This window comes from Lynx canadensis, chromosome B1 (assembly GCF_007474595.2).
Source record: "Lynx canadensis isolate LIC74 chromosome B1, mLynCan4.pri.v2, whole genome shotgun sequence".
NCBI classification, from domain to species: domain Eukaryota; kingdom Metazoa; phylum Chordata; class Mammalia; order Carnivora; family Felidae; genus Lynx; species Lynx canadensis.
The window spans coordinates 136,351,614-136,373,347 of record NC_044306.2 but is presented as its reverse complement, the minus strand read 5'-3'; the positions used below and the strand labels follow the sequence as shown (position 1 = coordinate 136,373,347).

The following is a 21,734-nucleotide window of genomic DNA, read 5'->3' as shown; positions in this document are numbered from 1 at the left end:
TAATCCATAAATATGCCTTAAGCCATTTCTCATTAGCAGCAAAATAATACATCATATAAAAGGTTTGAAATATACAAAAATAAAATATCACCATCTGTCTGGGTGATAGAAAATAAATATATAAAAGAGATGGCATGCCTGCTACAGGGTGTGTGTGTGTACACTTGTGCACATACGCTTGAGAAGTAGTAGGGCTTAGGGAAGACGTACCAAAAATTCCTATACTGAACACTTTTATGTCCAGGGTAAACTCTCACTGGGCTCAGTCCTACATATTTTCTCGTTCACTAATGACAACAACTGGTTTTGCTTTATAAAGGCAAGGGAATATTTTTTGTGCTTACAAATATCTTGAATGTTAACATTATAGGTATCACACAGGCCTAAGAACCAATTTCGTCTCATTCATTTTAATCTCATTGGTACTTTTAGTTAATAAATAGACAGATGCAGAAGTTGTCACTACCTGAGCAGATCATTGCTGTTGGGAAAACCTTGCAGTAAGAAGCTCAGCACATTACTAATGGCAGCAATGGTAGGCTGGGATAAAGACATATCTCGAAGAGTCAGGAGCAACTTGGGGATTAGCTGGAATTCCCTCATTAATTTGGCATTCTTTGAAGCTTCACTATAAGAGAAAGAAGACTTCATATGGTCTGTGCTTATCATCTCTTCTATAATTGAAAAATAAACTACACAGATATTAACTAATACCTGGACTCAGTGAGCAGCTCAATAAAGTGTTCAAATAAGGAAAGATGAAGTTCATACGGTGCATGGAGCCAAACCTAAAATAAAAAGAAAGAAGAGTGGTTGGTATATTTAGGGCTAAGAAATACCCAAATGACTATCCAACAAACATAAATGCAGCACATAGAACTTATTTCACTTATATAACTAACTGACTATAACCACCTTATAAATTTTTATTTGGTGAAGCCCTATGAAACTGTTTGTACAGAAGACTTCTGGTTCTCTTCATAAAGGATTAATTGCTATGGAATTACCCTCCTAAACAACTGGAAAGGCAAGATCTATAGAAAGCTTATATGGAAATCAGTGACTGAATATTATTACTGAATACTGAACACGACATACGGAAAAGAATGAATACTGAATGCTGTGCATTGAAGACAAAGACTAAGTGACCGAAATCTCATGTGGGGTCCAAAATTGGAAATAACCACTGCAGAACTGTACACCAAACAATTCCTGGAACTTAACAAAGGTCTGAGACTAGTTTGCACTCCCACCAAAGAGTGGGTAGATTTCATAATACATGGGGAGTTAGGTAGAGGCCTTAGAAGTGAAAAACTGAGTATTCGTGCTAGACTAAAGGTAACTCTAGGGCCACCCTAACAAATCCTAATAGTGTGCATCAAAAAGATAACTACAATGCCAGAGCAAAGTTCGATACTTTTATAAGGGAAAACAACGAAGTCTAGCACTTAATGATGTAAAATTCAGTATACAATAAAAAATTACCAAGTATGCAAAGAAAAAGGAAAATAGGACACATAAGTAGGAGAAAAATCAATTATTACATATAGCCCAGAAATGACAGATGTTAGATTATTAGGACTTTAAAAAAGCTATTAAAAATATGCTCCAAGGGCACCTGAGTGGCTCAGTCAGTTAAGCCTGTGACTCCTGATTTTGGCTCAGGTTGTGATCTTGTGGCTCATGGGTTCAAGTGCGTCAGACTCTGCACTGACAGTGTGGAGCCTACTTTGGGTTCTCTTTCTCTCCCCAGCTCTCTGCCCCTCCCCCGTTCCAGCTCACTCTCTCTCAGAATAAATAAATAAACTTTAAAAAAAAAAAAAAAATAGGCTCCACAGGCTAAAGAATGTCACCAAAAATCTGAATATGGGAAGGAGAAACAGAAAAGAACCAAAGATGCAAAATGAACTTCTACAGATGAGAAGTAAAATATTTAAAATAAAAAATATACTGGATGGAACTAACAGCAGATTGGACACTGCAGAAAATAAATCAGTGAGCTTGAAGACACAACTCAAAATCGAGCATGAGAAAAAGAATGAAAAAGAAATTACTAGATAGAGCATTAGAGACTTGTAGAAAAATACCAAGTAATGTATCACATATGTAATTGGAGTCCAGAAAAGGTGCTGGGGAGGGCACAAGGAAAAATAGCTGGAAAAATAATGGCTAAAAAATTTTGAATTTGATAAAAATGACAAACTCACAGATCTAAAAGTCAACAGACTCCAAGCAGAAGAAATACAAAAAAAAAAAAACAATGGAGTGACTGACATCTTTAAGGTATAAAAAGAATTTTGAACAGTTTACTGGAATTCTATTCTATGCAAAAATACCTTTCAAAAAAAGAAAAAAATAATGACTTTTTTAGACGGAGAATTTAAGGCTAGTAGGCACTATGAAAAATGTTAAAGGAAGTTTTTCATTTAGAAGAATTATATAAGATGGAAATCTGGATCTATACAAAGGAAAAAAATGCCATGAATATTATATATGTAAGTAATTATGTATAAAAGAATTTTTGAATGTCTTTAAAAGATAACTATTTAAGCAAAAATAATACAGAAAGTATTGTGGAGATCCATAAACATATAGAAGTAAAATGCTGGACAATAAGAGCACAAAGGACAGAAGGAGAGAAATGGAAGTGTATCTTTGCAAGATTACTACACTCTAGGTAAAGTGGTATAATATACTTTGAAGACAGACTGAATCATTATAGAGGTCTATTATAAATTCTAGAACAACCACTAAAAAAGAAAATGCCTATATTCTATAACCAGTACTTTACTTTTATCTGTCAAATGCTGTTTTAAAAATAGGATGAATTAAGTATTATAGACGATTATGGCTTGCAGTAATTAGGAATGCTATATGATGCCATAAAGTGTGCAAGGTAATTTAAAATGAAGCCAAAACTTGTCAAACAACTAAATTTCTGATGTTTGTATTATAAGATTTTAATCAGATACTTAAAACTAAAAGTAACCCATGATTTAAACATACCAGTTACCAGATGAAAACAAGCTGGGCTTCATTAGGTAGGTCTCCTTAGTACTACCAGAGTTCTCTCTGCATACCTTTACCTCTGTGCTTTCACAAGTTTTTAATCATCTATTTATTTGCTTTTCTCTTCTAATGGACTAAATGCCTGGAGGCAAGGACTCTATCTTTTATTTTCACATCATTAGCACCTAACACAATGCCCAGCTCAAAGATGCTCAGTAGGTATTTTCTAAAAGAATGAGAGGTTTGTGTATTATAGTTTTAAATATCGGGTTGAGAAATGTATACTTTATTGTGTTGGAAGGGAAATCACTGCAAGTTTCTGAAGGAGTGATATGATTATGCCTCAGAAAGAATGAGGTCAAAAGATCTATGGACAGGCTGAGGAAAGGGGGAAAGAAGTGACAGTTATCCTAGTAGGTAAGAGGAGTTCATTAGGGCTTAGACTAGGATGTCAAAGTAGAAACAAAAGGGTCAACTACATGAAATATGGAAGTACAGTCTATAGGACTTAATTTCAGACTGTTTATAAACAGGGAAGAAGAAGAGGGATGATTTTTCAATTTCAAGCCTCAGTGACTAGGGACATGGTGGTATTATTAATAGAAACAGAAGTTAGAAGGAAGAACTAATTTGGGGAAGGATGGTTAAGTTCCGTTTAGGTGTTGCTGGGACATAAAACGAAAATGTTGAGCAAGAGATCGGAACTAAGTGTGGAAATTAGATGTCAAGCTAGAGATTCAGATTCGGGGCTCAACTTTGTAGAAGATGAGGCTATGGGATGGGGTAAGAACCTCAAAGAAAGAAAATGATAAAAAAGATAAAGACACTGGACGATTTTATGTAAAATAATGAAAATTCCAGAGCCAGAAAATTATGGGGAAAGCAGTGAGAAAGACACAGGAGCCAGGACAGTGCTGCCTGAGGGCGAGCAAGAGAGCTGAGTGCTGTGAAAAGAGGGAGACCCTGCATCATTTGCTCTGGAGCTGTGGGTACTAAATATGGAGTATGGGGCCAGGCTGCTAATACACTTCCAGATAACGTTTCAGGAAAGCAATTAGGGCACACAGCCTGTTTGTTAGGGATTTAAAATAACTGGCAAGACAGAGCTTACAGTATTTATGAGGCAGAAGAGTTCCAGCCTAGACTTTACAGCTAGCACACATTAAGTACTAGGCACCACTGTGGGTGGCAGGGATATAGATGGAGACATGATCTCTCTACACATGAAGCCAACAGCTCCACAGGGGGTTTAAATAATAGTTCAATACTAAACTATTATTTAATATTAAACTATGTGTTTAATACTAAAATAAATATTTAAAAGTTAACTCTATCAACATACAGAATAAGAAATGGATTCACTGACTACATATTACCAGTTAGTATTCATGTACATACTTCGAAATCACAGAGTAGATCCTGGAAGGCAGTTGAATTTGGAATAATGGAGGTCTCATGTCCACTATCAACAGTTCCCACCAAGGAAAACGTTAGATGGAGAATGTGGCTGTTGAGGAGGGAACGTTTCTTCTTAAGCAGCATTGCCAGCAACTAAAAGGAAGCAATACCAAATGCCCTTTGATCAGTCATCACAAACATACACACACACACACACACACACACACACACACACACACACACACACACACGTGGGAGACCTCTATGTAAAGCAATTCCAAGACTTCTAAGCTGACTTCTATATTCTTATTATGACAATAGAACATTAGAGAAATCTGAAATGAAGGGTAATCCCATCACTATCATTAAAATATCTTTTACCTTTTCAATTCATATATATGTAAATTGTTGCCATCATATGCATACAATTTTGTCTCTTTTTCCCCATAACATTTTATTGAAAGGATTTTTCTTTTGCAACATAGACTTTATGATTACAATTTTAAAATGGGTGAATGTGGGGTGCTTGGATGGCTTAGTCGGTTAAGTGTCTTGACTTCGGCTCAGGTCAGATCTCACGGTTTGTGAGTTCGAGCCCCACATCGAGCTGTCTGTTGTCAGCACAGAGCCTGCTTCCGATCCTCTGTTCCTTCCACCCCACTGCCCTTCCCTGCTTGCACTCTCTCTCTCAAAAATAAATAAACATTAAAAAAAATTTTTAAAAAAGGTTGAATGATAGGTTCTGGAATGGTTTTAGAATTATTAGTCATTCTCATACTGTTGGAAAATTTAGATGGTTTGTATATTTTCATGGTAAAATACACCACAACAATCATTTTGAAAGTTCTGCAAAATAAAACACTTACCAAAATAGTGTGATTAAATCTACAGTAAACAGTAAACAGTTTATTCACTACTAATGAACTACCAGCTACAAGTTAGAAAAGGCATTTGTACTTCACCTACACTAGAGGGATTTAATCTTGCTCCAAATACTTGTTTCTCTTCTGACAAATCACTTTCTGCCTAAACCTAGTAGATTGTGAATATATGAACACTGTATATATTTTAAATCCCACATGACTATTCAGGATTAGCAATGGCACAGATATTATACAGTGGCTCTCACATCCACTAGGTAAGTAAAGGGGGGGATAAAGACGACCAGGTGTGGAAGGGAGAGACAAGGAAAACAGGGAAATCTCTGGATCTATCACCCCTCTGGCAGTCTCTAGAGCAGCTGGCAATATGACCCTATTTCATTCCACTCCTATTTCCATAGAGGAAAATAACTCCAAACTAGCAAATCTATGAAATATATCAAAGCTATACTGAGATAACACAGCCTAATTCAAGAGTTTAGGAAGTGAGATTTGGTGCAATAGGTTAAAAAGCTTGAGCCAAAATAAACAATTCATCTTCTCATTTGAAATACATTAGTTTTACTAAAAAGTACTGACTTTTAAAGTTTACTTGCATGAGATCATTCTTCCAGAGTTTGAAAAAAATATGTATAATGAAAATTGAGAAGATTTTTTTTTTAATGCCGAGTAAAGTGAAGGCAAAGCTCTATGGTTACAAACCTGGTAGCCTTTGATTCTTTCCATTTCTTTGCTGGCTAGTGGGTTACTCTTGACCACACAAACCAGGGCCTTGACTGCTGCATAGAGCCCTTCCACATCAGAAGCCATGGCCACCAGGCCCAGGATGGCTGCAGCTCCACCAATGTACTGCAAAGTAGTGGCAACAGGCTTAGGGACAAATGTTCTTACTCCTGATCAAAAGATAGTGAAGAATAATTAAATTCCCCATGTAAACAAGAACTGAATAAATCATCTTAAGAAGTATTTAATTTTAAATTATACTTAAAAGTAAATAAACACCTCTATCTTAAAACAAAAATTCTAAAAACAAATCCAAGGTAGGATGTGGAAGGTAATAAATGCGAATGTCTACACTCTCAGAGATGAGGTAGGAGTAAAGGAGTGAGTAGAGAAGGGCTGGGTTTGAGAGCAAGCCCAAAGGTTCCGACTGTGTAGCTTTGGACACTATAAAGAAAAAGCACAGAGGCACTGGGAACACATTTCTGAGGTGAGTGAGAATGCTTTATTAGGTACTGCTGGGGAATAAACTTGGGGAGGGCAACAGCACTTTAACTCTGAACTGGGGAATGGGATGCGGATGTCATCCAGGCAAGGACCAAGTATTCCCAAGAGAAGCCAAGCCGGGCACCTCACTGACCATCACTCAAAGCTCTCCTAGTCTGAGTAACACTGCATCAGTGACCCCAGGAGAGCATAATTATGTGGAAACACAGGCCTAGAACTAACTTCATGTCAACTAAAAAAAATTGCATCTATATTCCTAACCTTGTTTTTAAAAAAAGGCATTGGTTGAATGTTGTTTGTCTATTAATCAAGATTGAGTTTTCCAAAAATTAAACTAACATGTGTTTTATATTTTTATATGCTTTGCAGCATGCATAATACTTGCATATATTATGGCACAAAATTTTGAAAACTACCTTGTAAGGTAATTAGGAGCAATATTACTAGTTTACAGATAAGAAGTTGAAGTCTAAAGAACTCAAATGTCTGGTATAATGCCACAGAGTGACAGAATAGGAGCTAGAACCTCAATCTTTGAATTCTTCACCCACTGGTCTTTCTACTATTCCATGTGCTGCTATATTTTTGCAAAGGACATAGTTCAGGCTCAGTAAATACTTGCTGTTATCAAATAAAGAAAAACCACTATGTGCCTTAGCATAAAGGAAACTGCTTTATCACGCAGTGTAGTTAAAGAAAAAAACCGAAGTTAAGATATGTGCATATCGAGGCAATAAAAATTGCCAATGTCTGGTAAACATGTAGGAGTCTGACTTGCATAACGCTAACTTTCTGCTAATCTAAAGAGAACCAATATTATGTATTGATTTGTGTGTTAAATATAGAATGGCTGATTCTGAATTTTGAATCACCTGACTGGATTATGTCTCAGGATTCTATCTAATAAAAAAAAAATCAACTCTTTTTAAGCAGACATCAGGTATAAGGCTCTGCAGAATGTCTACCAGCTCTAATGTTTACTATAGTTGGATTCACTGTTTACACTCCAAAGCTCTTATGTCTACCTCACTTCCAAATAATAGATACACTCATGGGTGTCACCAACACTGAAGAAAACTATGCAATTTTCATCAATATTTCTCTAAGTCTTTACATCTGTCCCTAAATGTAAGTGTGAAATTTACCTTGAAATTACACAGAAATAGTCAGCGTTCATCAGTGCTGACAAAAGGGGGACAAAGTTAATGGGATTTTTAAAAAGATTATGATTTTTAAACTTGACTGGAGTTTGAGATTGTCACATTAATCTCTAAATATTGCAAGAATGCTACAGGTCGGCACTATAAAATGTGAATTTAAACACCTCTCCTCCTATGAGGAAAAGTGAATGCAGATTTGAAGGTAAATAAAGAAGTTTAAAACAGTAAGACAATCTGACTCACCCAGGTATCCAATCAGAGTAGCCCCAACTGTCCGTGCAGGCCCATTAAGATGTCCTGCTGAATTGTGTATCAACTTCACAGGAGTGGCATTCTCATGAGAGGAAATGCCTAACTGAAGAATAAGAAAGGAAAAAAAAAAAAGAAATGTAACTATAGAAGAACAGTCTGAACATTTTATTGGAAAAGGAAAAAAGAAAAAAAAAAAAAGACCTGACTGGTACCATATCGTTTCTTTCTCTCCTTATCAGAATACTAAAAACATGGGCATTCATGTTTTTAAAATGTATGAGCTCTTCCAATGGGTAGAAACTCACAGAAAGTAAATTAAATACAATCTGCTCAGATAAAGATGGTGAGGGGGCCTTGGAAACAGTTTCAAGGGTCTTTCTGAATGAAACTGTCATAGTTTAAAAGTTCTTATCATTCACTGCCTCACAGTATTTCTGATTAGTGAACATAATATTAGCTTCACTTCATTTCCAAGTAAACGTCACATAAATTATTCAAGCGTTTACAGATAAACCATGCCTACAGAAAGGACATGTTAAGTTTTGCACGTGTACACACTCATACATGTAATGAGCCTTCAAAGCAAACGCAATCCTAAGACTTTAATTCTACTGTTACCTGTAGAACTAAATTTACGTATAGTTCATGTTCCCTGGAAGATAGTACATGTATTTACAGACAAACGACTGTTAATACTTACTGTTCCCAAATCCTTTCCTTCCAGTCTGTTGGTCTCCTTCCCCCTGGGCTTTGCCTCCCCTAATCAGCCAAAACACCTTGCCAAGCTCACTGATGACACTCACATCACTAGACCCACTGGTCATCAGTCCTCAGTCCTAGTCTTTCTTGACGAGACACATTCGCCATGGCAAATCATGGATTTCCACCACATCAAACTCTCCTAGTTTCTCTCCTTTCTTGTTAGCTGTAGCTCCTCACTGTTTCCTGCTGGTTCTTCTTGATCTCCCCAGCTCCACAGTCCTGGATATTCCAGGTCTCAGTCTGTCCCTTTCCACATCTATCTACACTTTGCTGAGAGCATCCAGTCTTGTGGCTTTAAATACCACCTCTGAACATCTATGGTTCAAATCTCTCCCCTGAACTTCAGATTCATATTTTCAGTGGCTTTGAGATCTCTACTAAGGTGTCTAATATGCTGCTCAATTTTCCCAAAACACAGTTCTCAATGTCCCTCTCAAAACTGCTCTTCCTGAAGTTTTCTCCAATCAGAAAAACTCTATTTTCTTCACTGTTAGAGCAAAAAACCTCAGAGTTATCCTTGATTCCTTCCTTTCCCTCCCATTTCACACCCAATCACCAAAACTATTAGCTTGATCTTCAAAACAGACCTCAAATCTATTCATTTCTCATCACAGCCACTGCTATCACCCCTGTTCACAAGCCCATCATCACTCATACGAATTATTACAAAACAAAACTACTCACCTTTTTCCTACCTTTGTCTCCCTTCAATCTATTCTTAATAGAGGTCATAGTCACCCTGGCTAAAAAGTCAGTCACGACATCTCATTCGTTAGGTCTGGAACCCTATAATGCTTTCCATGTCACTTAAAGCCAACACCTTTACCACTGCCTATAAACCCTAAGTGGTCTAGTGCCCATTACCTGTTTGAATTCTTCTCCTACTACCCGGTTTTCTCTCATTTGCCCTAGTCGCACCTGCCTCCGTGGCAGGCATGCACCCTCCTCAGAGCGTTTGCACTTGTACTGCTGGGACAACTCCCCCTGCCCGCCTCCCACCCCCGATGCTGTGCCATGCCTATATTTTCATGACTTGCTGCCTCACTTCTCTCAAGTCTTCTCCAATTTCACCTTTTCACCTTCCTTTATTTTTTTGCAGACACTCTTCATCTTCTAACATATCCTATGATTAGGCTATTTTCTTAGTTATTATCATTTGTCTCTCCACTACCATGTAAGAACCACAAAGGCAGGGATTTTCTCTGTATCTTCTGCTGTGACCTAAACCAAACGATACCTGGCACATAGCAATTATTTTCTTTAGTTATCTGCAGTTCAATTTAACTGCCAAAAAATATATAAGGATTAATATAAACCATGCACTTAGAAGGAAATTCTCACTTTTCCAAATTAAGCTAATTATCTAAGCATGTTTTGGCTTAAACCCAAAGCCAAATAAAACAGATATAAACAATACATAAAAGGCATTATTTTCAGGGACTACTCATACTTGGGTGGTACCTGTAACAAAGCTTGGAAACACTGTTCCTGAGAAAAGCAGCCACAGTTTACTAGGAAATCATTCTGCTTACCTGCTTAGCGATGGCTTTGCTGTCCAACTTGTTGTACACTTTCCGGATTCTTGCCACCGTTAGGGAAGACACAGAGAGTGCATAGAGGCCAAATGATACTTTTTCTTCCGGTACTAATGACACAGGAGAAGGGACTACACCTTCAGACTTTGCATCTTTACCTTCAAAAGAAGAATGATCCTTTTCAAAATTGTCACTATTTCTCCTGTCCTAACACAAATTTTTTATTCTTACTATTTTTAAATGGGTAGAGTTGAGAATCCATTTTTTTTTTTAAGTTTGTTTTGAGAGAGAGAGAGACAGAGAGAGCATGAGTCAGGGAGGGGCAGAGAGAGAAATGGGGAGAGAGAATACCCAAGCAGGCTCCATGCTGTCAAGCATAGAGTCTGATGTGGGGCTCGAATTCATGAACCCGAGTTGAAATCAAGAGTCAGATGCTTAACCGACTGAGCCACCCAAGTGCCCCAAAAATCTTTTAAAGTGGAACAAGGGAGCTAAATTTAAAAACTATTCTATTTAAATTTTCAGCTATTCATTTATTTCTCTTTAGAAAAGAGAAAATCAGCTAGTCATAGACCTTTACATTCCAAGTTTTATTCTTAAAATGTGTTTTACGAACAGCATAATGTAAGGGGAAAGAGTTTTAACTGTTATCAAACAAGTCACAAAACATTTCCTCAAGGATCAAAGGAGAAAGAGAATGAACACGAGTGGAAGGCCTGTAAGCTCTGTAGCACCAGGTATCCTCCCTGACAAGAGTGCTCAGATGGGCCTCCCTATATTCTTCTAAACAACGTAAAAAGTTAAAAAAATAAATAAATAAACAATGTAGCAGAGGAGTTAAGAATACAAGTTTCAGACCTAGGTGGCTTAAGTTTGAATCTCTGCTTTTATCACTTAAAAGATGCATGACCGACACCATCTCTGGGCTTTAGTTTTTTCATCTGTAAAATCGGGATTAGAAAAACAGTACGTAAACACCAAAGTTTGGAGGAGATGAACAAATATTTATGAAGAGCTCCAGAACAACTATCTCCTTCATGTGTATTAACTTATTTGCACATACTGATGCTCAGTGTTAGCTATTACCAGATGCTATCCAAATCAAGTACGTGAGTAACAACAAATTACTTAGCCACAGGATTTTTATCGCTTACTACACTTATCCCAACTCTTCTGATAGCTTCGGGAGAATGAGAATAAGAGGATGAGGGCATCACTTGGAAAGAGTATTACAAAGGAATCACAGCTTAGTATCAGTTCCTTTGACTCTACCTTTTGGGAGAAAGGACAAGAGTGGACTGTAGGAATAAAGGAATGAAGAAAATATTAATTAGTCTAACGTAAAAAAAAAATATGTGTTTGTCTTTTCTGGAAACACCTCTCCTTCTTTTAACCAGAATAGATACACTTTAAAATGCTTTACATAGATAATTTCTATGTAGTAAGAGAAATTATAGAAAGAAGGCTGTGGTTAGACTCTTAGAGGGTACGCACATCTTGGAGCCAATAAGATAAAGTAGAAAATTAGTGATGGGGCATGAAGACAAAAATCAGGAAAGAATAGCATGATCAGTGGAGGAGAGCACTTGGAACAGGAGTGAGTGGTGAACACTATCACACTGAAGAAAAGTGAAGGAGAAGGCTTTTTTAAAGATAAACCTAATGTAGAACTGTATATACGCCCTACATGTAAACCTGTACGTACACATGTACATGCACTTATTCATGTATCTACATGGCAGGAGATAAGTTTTACACAACTTTAAAGAATAAGTTACTCACATGGCATACATACAGCCTGAAAGCTTCCAACATAATTTGGTCCCAGTTCATAAATGGTAGTAACATTTGAAGGAGGTAAAACTTCTTCCAGAAAATGCGTGGGTCCCAGGCGCCAAACCAGTGAAGCAATCTGGCGCTGGGCAGGTGGAGTGCCAACATACGCATAGACTGTGCTGACCACTGGTGGGTTTGCAGAACCCGAACCCCCAGGGGTACTGTGAACATAATGCAGCTGTAAGAAGAGTGAAAGCAATGTGTGAGATAGAACAAAAAGGACCCCACTTTCATCAGGAAAATAGCTACTTTTTGTGTATAGCTTCCAATTCCCAAGGTCATCCAACTTTATAAATGTACAAAAGAGGCTGGGTTGAGAGCTATGAGGAAGGCCAAGATTCTGGAACCTGATGTGGAAGAAGGATTTGTTATCATTCAACTCTCAGATATAAACTATCTAACGCCAGAAAGGGCAACATCAAATAGAGAGTTACTGTTACTGTCTGGGTGGTTTCCATATCAAATTAATGATGCTTGCATGAAATTTTGGGGTTGATATAAAAAGAGAGCTTCCCTACTATAGAATTCAAGTAGTCTTGAAATTATCTGGGTTACCTTCAATCTGAGTCTGTCAACTAAAATAATTCATGAAGAGTGTTTTATAATGGGTAAAGTGCTATAGAAATTATAAAAATTAACAGTCTATTATATAATTTATACACACACATTTTATTTTTTTTTTTTAAATTTTTTTTTTTTCAACGTTTATTTATTTTTGGGACAGAGAGAGACAGAGCATGAATGGGGTAGGGGCAGAGAGAGAGGGAGACACAGAATCAGAAACAGGCTCCAGGCTCTGAGCCATCAGCCCAGAGCCTGACGCGGGGCTCGAACTCACGGACCGCGAGATCGTGACCTGGCTGAAGTCGGACGCTTAACCGACTGCGCCACCCAGGCGCCCCTCTTTTTTTTTTTTTTTTTAATTTTTTTTTTTATACACACACATTTTAATCTCAACATAAAACACATTCTCACACTAGTGTTTACTGACAAGTTGCCAAAATTATCATTCAATTCATTTAATAATAAATAGATAAAGTATAAGAGATAATCAAGAAATCAAGTTGTTTCTTGTGGTACAGGCCAGCTTTCTATCGCTTGACAGTATGAAGGACGTTTCGGTTGATCGTTTTGTTCTAACAACTGTCCTAGCTTCAGATCACATCTACGTTCCATATATTACAGTTCCCAGTGATGTTAATAGCATGAGTGTGGAGACCAACACGTGGCCTAAAGCTGGTTTCACAGGACTGTTGACTTCTAACAGGCACAGTGATGATGATGATGATGTAAAAAAAAAAATCAATGAAAAATCTCCTACCTCTTGATTCTAGAAGCTGAGGACATTTTTATTTTAAAAAATAATAAAGGGGCGCCTGGGTGGCGCAGTCGGTTAAGCGTCCGACTTCAGCCAGGTCACGATCTCGCGGTCCGTGAGTTCGAGCCCCGCGTCGGGCTCTGGGCTGATGGCTCAGAGCCTGGAGCCTGTTTCCGATTCTGTGTCTCCCTCTCTCTCTGCCCCTCCCCCATTCATGCTCTGTCTCTCTCTGTCCCAAAAATAAATAAACGTTGAAAAAAAAAAAAAATTAAAAAAAAAAAAAATTAAAAAAAAAAAAAATAATAATAATAAAAATAACAAGGAAGCAAACTCCCAGAGAATCTACAAGCCCATTTCAAATGCAATCATGTGTACAAAGGAAAAAATTACTATTCCCACAGAATGCATTTTAGTGTTTATCATATTGAAACACAATGTCACAATAAGATATCATTAATGAAGGAAATGTCTTCAAGGAAGCTGTCGATTTCACTGCCTTTTAAACTTTAATTCACACAAAAGGACAAACTTTGCTTTTGTTGCTTCTTTCAAGTGATAATCGCTATAAAAACAGATACTATCCTTTAGAAGCTAACATGTGATTTCAACAGGTTGCTAGCTGAGTTCTATCGAAAGTAACTAGCAGCATTCATCCTGATGCAAAAAAGGAACTTTTGACTCTTTATTGGTTATTTCAACTCTCTTGCCTCTCTTCTGAATACTATAGTGTATCTATATCTAAAGTAATACATACTCATTCATTCAGCAAACAGTAATGGAACACCTACTACTAATTATCAAGGGACTAATCTGGGTGATCTGAGAACAAAGAAGACTAAAAACAATTCCAGCTCTGAAAGAATATAGAGTCTACTGGAACGCATAACAACAATGAAGTGACAAAACAGTGTGTTTCATAGGTTATTTAGGCATCCTTCAACTGGTTTTTCTGTTGTGAAGAATCACTTAGCAATCTGGCTCAAGCGCTGACATATTCAATAACTTCTTTGGTACCCTGAACCTCTTCTTTCTATTCTTCTCAAATAAATTGATATGAATTAGCCAGCCACATGACTCTTAAACATATTGTTCAAATGGGTACTAAAGGTCAATTTAAAATTAAGACAGCAATTTAAAATATACCCCCTCGCAAACACACATACACAGAAACACACCCACCCCTAAACTACCTGGTAAAGCAGGTTGACTTACAAGCACGAGTCTGCTTACCTTCACAGTGTTAACAAGCTGTCCGTCAATATAGAGGGCTGCAGTACTGTTTTTCAGCATGCCTTTGCTCATCACCAAAACCAGATGATGCCACTGTCCCTCAACTATAAGTTCCCCACATCGGAAGCGGGCACAGCATGGGAGAATCTCATAAAAAGAGGATTCTTCACTAAAATCATCAACTAAAATAAAGAGGAAAAAAGAAATAAAAAAACTCAACACCCTCATTCTAACAATTACTCATATATAGATCTTGACTTTATGTTCAAATATAATGATGATGTAAATGAAAATACCCTATCCATTTAACAGCTTTATCTGCAGGAAGAAGTAAAACCTGAGATCTATTTTGCCTTCTTCTGCTCAAGATATAGTTATAATCAAATAAAGTTATAATAGATGATGAAATAAATAAATAAAACAGATAATAAAATAAAGTTACAGGAGACAACAAAAAGAGGCTAATTGATTATTACCTGTCATAAAAGGTCTGTTATAAGAGGTCGTTTTAAATTCTCATTTGCCATGCATTTGGTTACAACATTGGTTAGAAAATTAAAAATTTTACTCTTGCTATATGCTCTGCTCAATGATACAAGAGGCCAACTATTTGTTCTTAGTGTGCGGCTATACTGCTCTGGCCCCTGCCTGATGACACCTGAGAGTAGGGAGGTGATTTATGGAGTGGAAAGTTTTATTTGTTCATTCATTCATTCATTCATTCATTTCAAAATTTTAAATCTGGTAAAGTGAACATACTGTGTGTATAATACAGTGATTCAACAATTCTGGACATTACATAGTGCTCCTCATGTTAAGTGTACTATTCAAACTTCTTCTCCTATTTTACTCATCCCCTACCTACCTTCCCTCAGTTAGTTACGAGTCTGTTTCTTGATTTGTCTTATTTTCTCCTTTGTTCCTTCGTTTTGCTTCTTACATTCCACATGAGTGAAATCATATGGTATTTGTCTTTTTCCGACTCACTTATTTCACTGAGCTTAATGCCCTATAGTTTCCATCCATGTTGTTACAAATGGCAAAAACTCATCCTCTGTTATGGCTGAGTAATATTCCATTGTATATATATGTATGTATGTGTGTGTGTATATATATATATATATCACATCTTCTTTATCCATTCATCTATTGACAGACACTTGGGTTGGTTCCATTATCTTGGCTATTGTAAATAATGCTGCTATAAACACAGGGGCACATATATCTTTTTGAATTAATGTTTTATTTTCCTTTTTAAAATATTTTTATTTTAAGAGAGAGTATGTATGCAAATGGAGAAGGAGGAGAGGGAGGCAGGGAGAGAATCTCAAGCAGGCTCCACACTCAGTGCAGAGCCCGACATGGGGCTTGATCTCCCAACCATGATATCATGACCTGAGCCAAAATCAAGAGTAAGACACTTGATGGACTGAGCCACCCAGGTGCCCCTAATGTTTTCGTTTTCTTTTCGTAAATATCCAGTAGTGGAATTATTGGATCATATGGTAATTCTATTTTTAAGTTTTTTGAAGAAAGGTCATACTGTTTTCCACAGTGGCTGCATGGAAAGGTATTTTTTGATCCAAATTTCCTGCTTCACCAGACAACTCTGATTATTTCCTAACATTCTGCAATCATTTCCTGGTTTCTCTCTGCTACCCAGTATGTTGCCTGATCTTGCCAGGAAATAATGGGTCAATATTAATTCAATCTTAATGTTAAGCTAATTAAAAATTAATTTAATTTTTAAGCATTCAAGAAGTGATGAGACAACAGTGTATATCCAGATGTTAAAAACTCACTGCTCCACCCTCCCCACCAAAAGCTTTAAAAAGAGCTAATCTGTAACCATGTAACATACAGCAGATTCACCGTTTTTCAGGATAAGTACATACAAGGAAATACACTAAAAGATAAAACTTTATACGAAGAAAGAATTACAAATAAAATACTAATTTTTAGAATCTTAAAATATCTGCATATACTGACAGGCCAAGATTACATTTTAAAATGACAATTCAGAATATACATCTATTGATGAATTAAGAAAAGCAGAATCTAATTGATAGGTGATCTGATACAGGAACAGAACTGAACAACCTAGATGAAAAGCGGGGTCAAACAGCTTTGAAAGGTCTACTGTATAGAACAAAGGATGTGAAAGAAAAGATAAAAGGCATGGGTGAAACCAAGAACTCTTCCCTTTCCCTTCCTGTTAATAGACTGAATCTTCTCCAGAATTGTAGAAGATTTTACTCACAAAAATTTTCTGAGTTTCACATTCTGGATCAGGCTTAGTCTAAGCCACATCCAGCATTCAGTGGTATGTCAGGAGATCTTGGCGAGCCAACTGGTTTCTGACAACTCTTAATTACCTAGGCTTAATGGGCTACAGCTGTTCAGAGGATGGATCCTTATAGTAGTAACATCATCTAAAGCTAATGTATCTATTCCTGTAATTTCTAGTGATATATGGACTATAGTAGTCTTGCAAATTACATTTCATGAAAATGATATAGAGTTAGAAAACATTCTCCTAGTTTAAGGAAATATCCCTAGACCCATTCCTTAACTTTTCCATTAAATTCTCTTCTTTTTCCAAATTCCCCATTATTATTCACTTTACTTATTATTTTCTCATCATTTCCCTTTCTCATATTTTCCTTTTTTTCCTTGCTCGTTTGTTCATTTGTTCATTCACTCATACTTTTACAGAATATTTTACATGTTTTAGGTGGCAGGGCTGCCTAGATTACTAAGGTAATAAATTACATTGTGTAATATAATTTACCACAGTTCTAGTAGGGTAACCAAAGACAAATATAAAGAATTAAAATCTTGGAAGTCCAGGTAACTGATAAAAAAATTAAGTAAGATGGGGCACCTGGGTGGCTCAGTCGGTTAAGTGTCTAACTTCGGCTCAAGTCACGATCAAATGACTCTCGAGTTCGAGCCCCGCCTCGGGCTCTGTGCTGACAGCTCAGAGCCTGGAGCCAGCCTGCTTTGGATTCTGTGTCTCCCTCTCTCTCTCTGCCCCTCCCCTGCCCCTGCTCCCTCTCTCTCTCAAAAATAAACAAACATTTAAAAAATTAAAAAAAAAATTAAGATCCATGACAGTGGGCATAAGAGGAAGGGGAGATTCAAGAAATATGAAGGAAGGGGTGCCAGGGTAGCTCAGTTGGTTGAGCATCCCACTCTTGATCTTGGCTCAGGTCATTATCTCATGGTTTGTGGGTCTGAGCCCTGTGTCAGGCTCTGCAGACAAAGTGGAGCCTTCTTGGGATTCTCTCTCTCTCTCTCTCTCTCAATATAAGTAAATAAACATTAAAAAAAATATGAAGGAAGCACATGTAGTAAGACTTAGTGGAAGGGGTGATATTGAGATTTTTAGCTGGGCTAAACTGGTAGTGGGGAGTGTCATTTAGCAAGCAGGAAAACAGAAAGAGATGCAAGTTTTATAAAGAAGAAACATTCCATATGAGCTGTATTCATATGAATGTCTAACTTGCAGTTAAAATATGAGGAGACGGACACCTGAATGGCTCAGTAGGTTAAGCATCCAACTCTTGGTATTGACTCAGGTCACGATCTCTCAGTTTCATGAGTTTGATCCCTGTGTTGGGCTCTACACTGGCAGCACAGAGCCTGCTTGTGATTCTCTCTCTCTCCCTCGCTCTCTGCTCCTCCCCACTCACATCTCTCTCTCTAATAAATACACTTAAAAAAAAATAAAAAATGAAACAAAAAATGAGAAATCCTGGGATACAGACAAACAAACAAAAATTAATTCTGGAACTGCTGGGATTAAAAAGACCTAAATTTAACAGACATAGATTTTTTTTTTTTCTCTCAAGACAGCAGGATGAGTACAAAGACTAAAGATGAAACCTTGGAGAATACTAATTTGAAGTGGAAGATGGAAAAGAAAAGTGTTGAAGGAAAAGTATAAAAAGGAGGTCAAAAGAGTGGGTATCTGCAAGACTGAAGAGAGTTTAAATTAGGAGGAAAAACATCAACAGGATCAAATAAAGTGTCCTTGTAAGAATTTTAAAGCAGTGACACTGTATTGATGCCTGCCTCTGTGCTAGTCATGAAGAATATTAAGAAAAAAGGCCTTACCATCTAATTAAGCTAACATTCAAATTTTTGAATACCAATATGTGAAGCAGTATGTGGTATTATTCAGTTAATTAAAAGGTAAATTTAGTAGATGATAAAAAAAAGAGGTATACTTATATTACAAATGCTTATATTCAGAGCAAAGAACATTCAGTAAACTGAAAGTTATATTTTATGTTGTTTAAACCATTTAGAAAGATATTCATGAATGTCTTGAGTTTGAAGTTCTGTTGGATAGCAACGTAACATTATGGCATGTCGGAGAGAATTAGGATTATTAAATGGTACGTATTAAGTCTTGAAGGTAAGTGATGGATAAAGTAATTAAAATGTTATTGTGTCTAGCACAGAGTGGCACATATGGTAGGCAGGTGCTCGATGAATATTCATTAGTTAAGCAGAATTCATGGTCAATGAAAATCCTTACTAAAATATATCAAACAAGCAATCTGCTTTCCTAGTGAAAGCTGCGATTTCTTGGCAAGTAGAGATGACTCTTTATTTTAGGAACTATATCCATTGTTTTCTATCTAAGTCTCTTTGAAAAGTGCCTTAAAATTCACTGGTAAACAATATTCAACATTTCATATAACCTGTTCTATAATAGTTTAAACTGGAAAAGAATTACTAGCTGGACATTAAAGATGAGTATTATAATGATGTTTAATATTTTTAATGTTTACAGGAAGCAAAAAGAAACAGATACTGACCATAGTTTTGGAGTAGTTCCTCTTTGGTGGAGACAATCAGAGATCGGTCTTTTGCTGACAGAACGACGGCAAGGCACACGTAATGCTGCTCAGAAGAATTTGCTCGGCGCACAATAGTAAGAAGTCTGACAGGGTGGTTATTTGGAGGAGAACTAAAATGTTCAATACAAAACCAGCTAGAGTAGCTTAAGCCAGATGGAGGAGGGAAGAATCTTTCACCTAAAATAAAAAGAGAAAAATAACAACGAAAGAGTGTGTTGATTCATACGTACACTTTAAAGAGAAGGCAATAAACTCTAAAGAAAATAGAGCCTACTAAAAAACAACGAATCTCAGGAGCAAAGTAAGTAATATTTACCGGAACCAATGCCGCTGACCACGGCCCCATCGGTAAGACCTGTTGTGACAGCATTGTTTGTGGGGGCATTATGGGGGGCCAAACTGGGCAGGAACAAGCAGCTATTAAGAAAAGACAATGTACATATTAGAGATCAACCATTTTCTTCTCTTATCACTATGCGCTTACCATAGTGAAATAAACTGTCATCATTTCAGGGTAACTTGAGCGAAGAGATCATGGAATAAATCTGGATGCCTAATAAAGTCCTTCCCTCATTTTAAATACGTACGAGTGCTGAAAGATATACTTTACAAAATCTCCAATGGCATCACTTTTATTTTAAATTAAAAAAAAAAATCAAAGTATAGGTTGCATATGGTAAAATGTACCAATGTACAAGCATGTTCAAGACACCTGGAACCATTTCATCACTGCAGAAAAATTCCCTTGTGCCCTTTTCCAGTGAGTCATCCTCTTCTGTTCTGATTGGTTCTGACTATTCCAAACTAGGTTTTAATCCACCATTCAATAATAACCCATGACAGTGTTCTTAAAACACAAATTATATATAGTTTTACGTATAGTTTACATATAATTTTAGATTGGTGTATATGAATCCCACAGACAACTAGTATAGACATAGATCTATCAATATTAGCATTTGTGTCTGTTTTGAAGCTCATGGATTTTATAAGTTCTTCTATATTCTCCATAGATTCTTTATTGTTGCTTCTGCTACTATAGCATTTTCTGCCACTTGAAATTACTCATTTGATGTAATAGTCATTGACTATTTACGATGTTTAAGGTACTAAACTAGGTAATTTATGGAAAAGGATGATGATTAAACCCAAAGAGCTTCTAATATAATTTTAATTTGCATGTGACCTATTGTTCTAAATCAAAGGTTGACAAACATTTTCTGGGAGGGCCGGACCATAAACATTTTATGCTTTGCAGACCAGAGAGTTTGTCATGACTATTCAACTCTGCCATTCTAGCATGAAAGCTGCCACACACAATACTTACATAATTGACTGTGGCTATGTTAAAATAAAACCTTATTTACCAAACAAAAACAAAAAAAAGTTTACAAAAAAAAAAACTGTACCATGGATCTTAGATTACTGACTCCTTTAACATATCAACTTATTCAATATAATAATTCAAAATAATTAAATCTAGGGGCACTTGAGTGGTTTAGTCGGTTAAACATCTGACTTCAGCTCAGGTCATGATCTTGCCTTTCGTGGGTTTGAGCCCCGTGTCGGGCTGTGCTGACAAGCTCAGAGCCTGGAGCCTTCTTTGGATTCTGTATCTCTCTCTCTCTGCCCCTCTCCTACTCGCTCTGTCTCCCTCTTTCTCAAAAATAAACATTAAAAAAACATTTTTAAATAAAAAAAATAAATGAAAATAATTAAATCTAAAAACCATAAAATAACATGCTCAAAGAACTCAATCATTTGGGAATACAAAATATATAGCATATTTTAACTAAGTATTTTTAAAACCAAGGATCGACTTGTCAAAGGCAAGTAGGAGGCATAAAATAATACAATAAGGCTTGGCTACCCTGCAAATTCCTTACCCAAACCCTTCAAGGGATGTGTCAAATTCAACAAAAGCTGGAGTAACTGATGACCCATGAAGTCTGATGTCATGTGGGGTTGTCATGGAGACCAGACACTTCACCCTAGTTAGGGGTACAGTACTTCCTTCTGCAGATTTTACCAGGCTCTTGCTTATCCGGTAATGGTTATCTTCATGTAAGCTGAAAACATTATCAGAACCCAGGCCTTCCATAGATGTGATCATGCTACCTGTAAGTCAAAGAAAATCTCTTGGGAAAAAATACCATGTAGATTTTTAAAATAATTTCTTTACAAGGTTGACTTATTTTTAAATACCACTCTTTAGTTTCAGTATATGTAATAATTTTATTCTTACACATCAAAGC

General features: G+C 36.7%; 1 protein-coding gene across 8 annotated transcripts in view; it reads right to left on the bottom strand.

Moving 5' to 3' along the window:
- The window catches only part of WDFY3 (WD repeat and FYVE domain containing 3), a 244,267-nt gene that overhangs the window by 88,434 nt on the left and 134,099 nt on the right, over nucleotides 1–21,734 (bottom strand). For all 8 annotated transcript variants that reach the window (XM_030313522.1, XM_030313515.2, XM_030313516.2 and 5 more), the window contains 11 exons: nucleotides 21,366–21,597; nucleotides 19,796–19,896; nucleotides 19,438–19,656; nucleotides 14,609–14,790; nucleotides 12,007–12,238; nucleotides 10,222–10,382; nucleotides 7,919–8,030; nucleotides 5,991–6,181; nucleotides 4,408–4,560; nucleotides 715–788; nucleotides 467–628 (listed from right to left, as the gene is read on the bottom strand). In XM_030313522.1, the coding sequence (XP_030169382.1) occupies nucleotides 467–628; nucleotides 715–788; nucleotides 4,408–4,560; nucleotides 5,991–6,181; nucleotides 7,919–8,030; nucleotides 10,222–10,382; nucleotides 12,007–12,238; nucleotides 14,609–14,790; nucleotides 19,438–19,656; nucleotides 19,796–19,896; nucleotides 21,366–21,597 (1,819 nt within the window). The remainder of the gene's footprint in view (nucleotides 1–466; nucleotides 629–714; nucleotides 789–4,407; nucleotides 4,561–5,990; nucleotides 6,182–7,918; nucleotides 8,031–10,221; nucleotides 10,383–12,006; nucleotides 12,239–14,608; nucleotides 14,791–19,437; nucleotides 19,657–19,795; nucleotides 19,897–21,365; nucleotides 21,598–21,734) is intronic.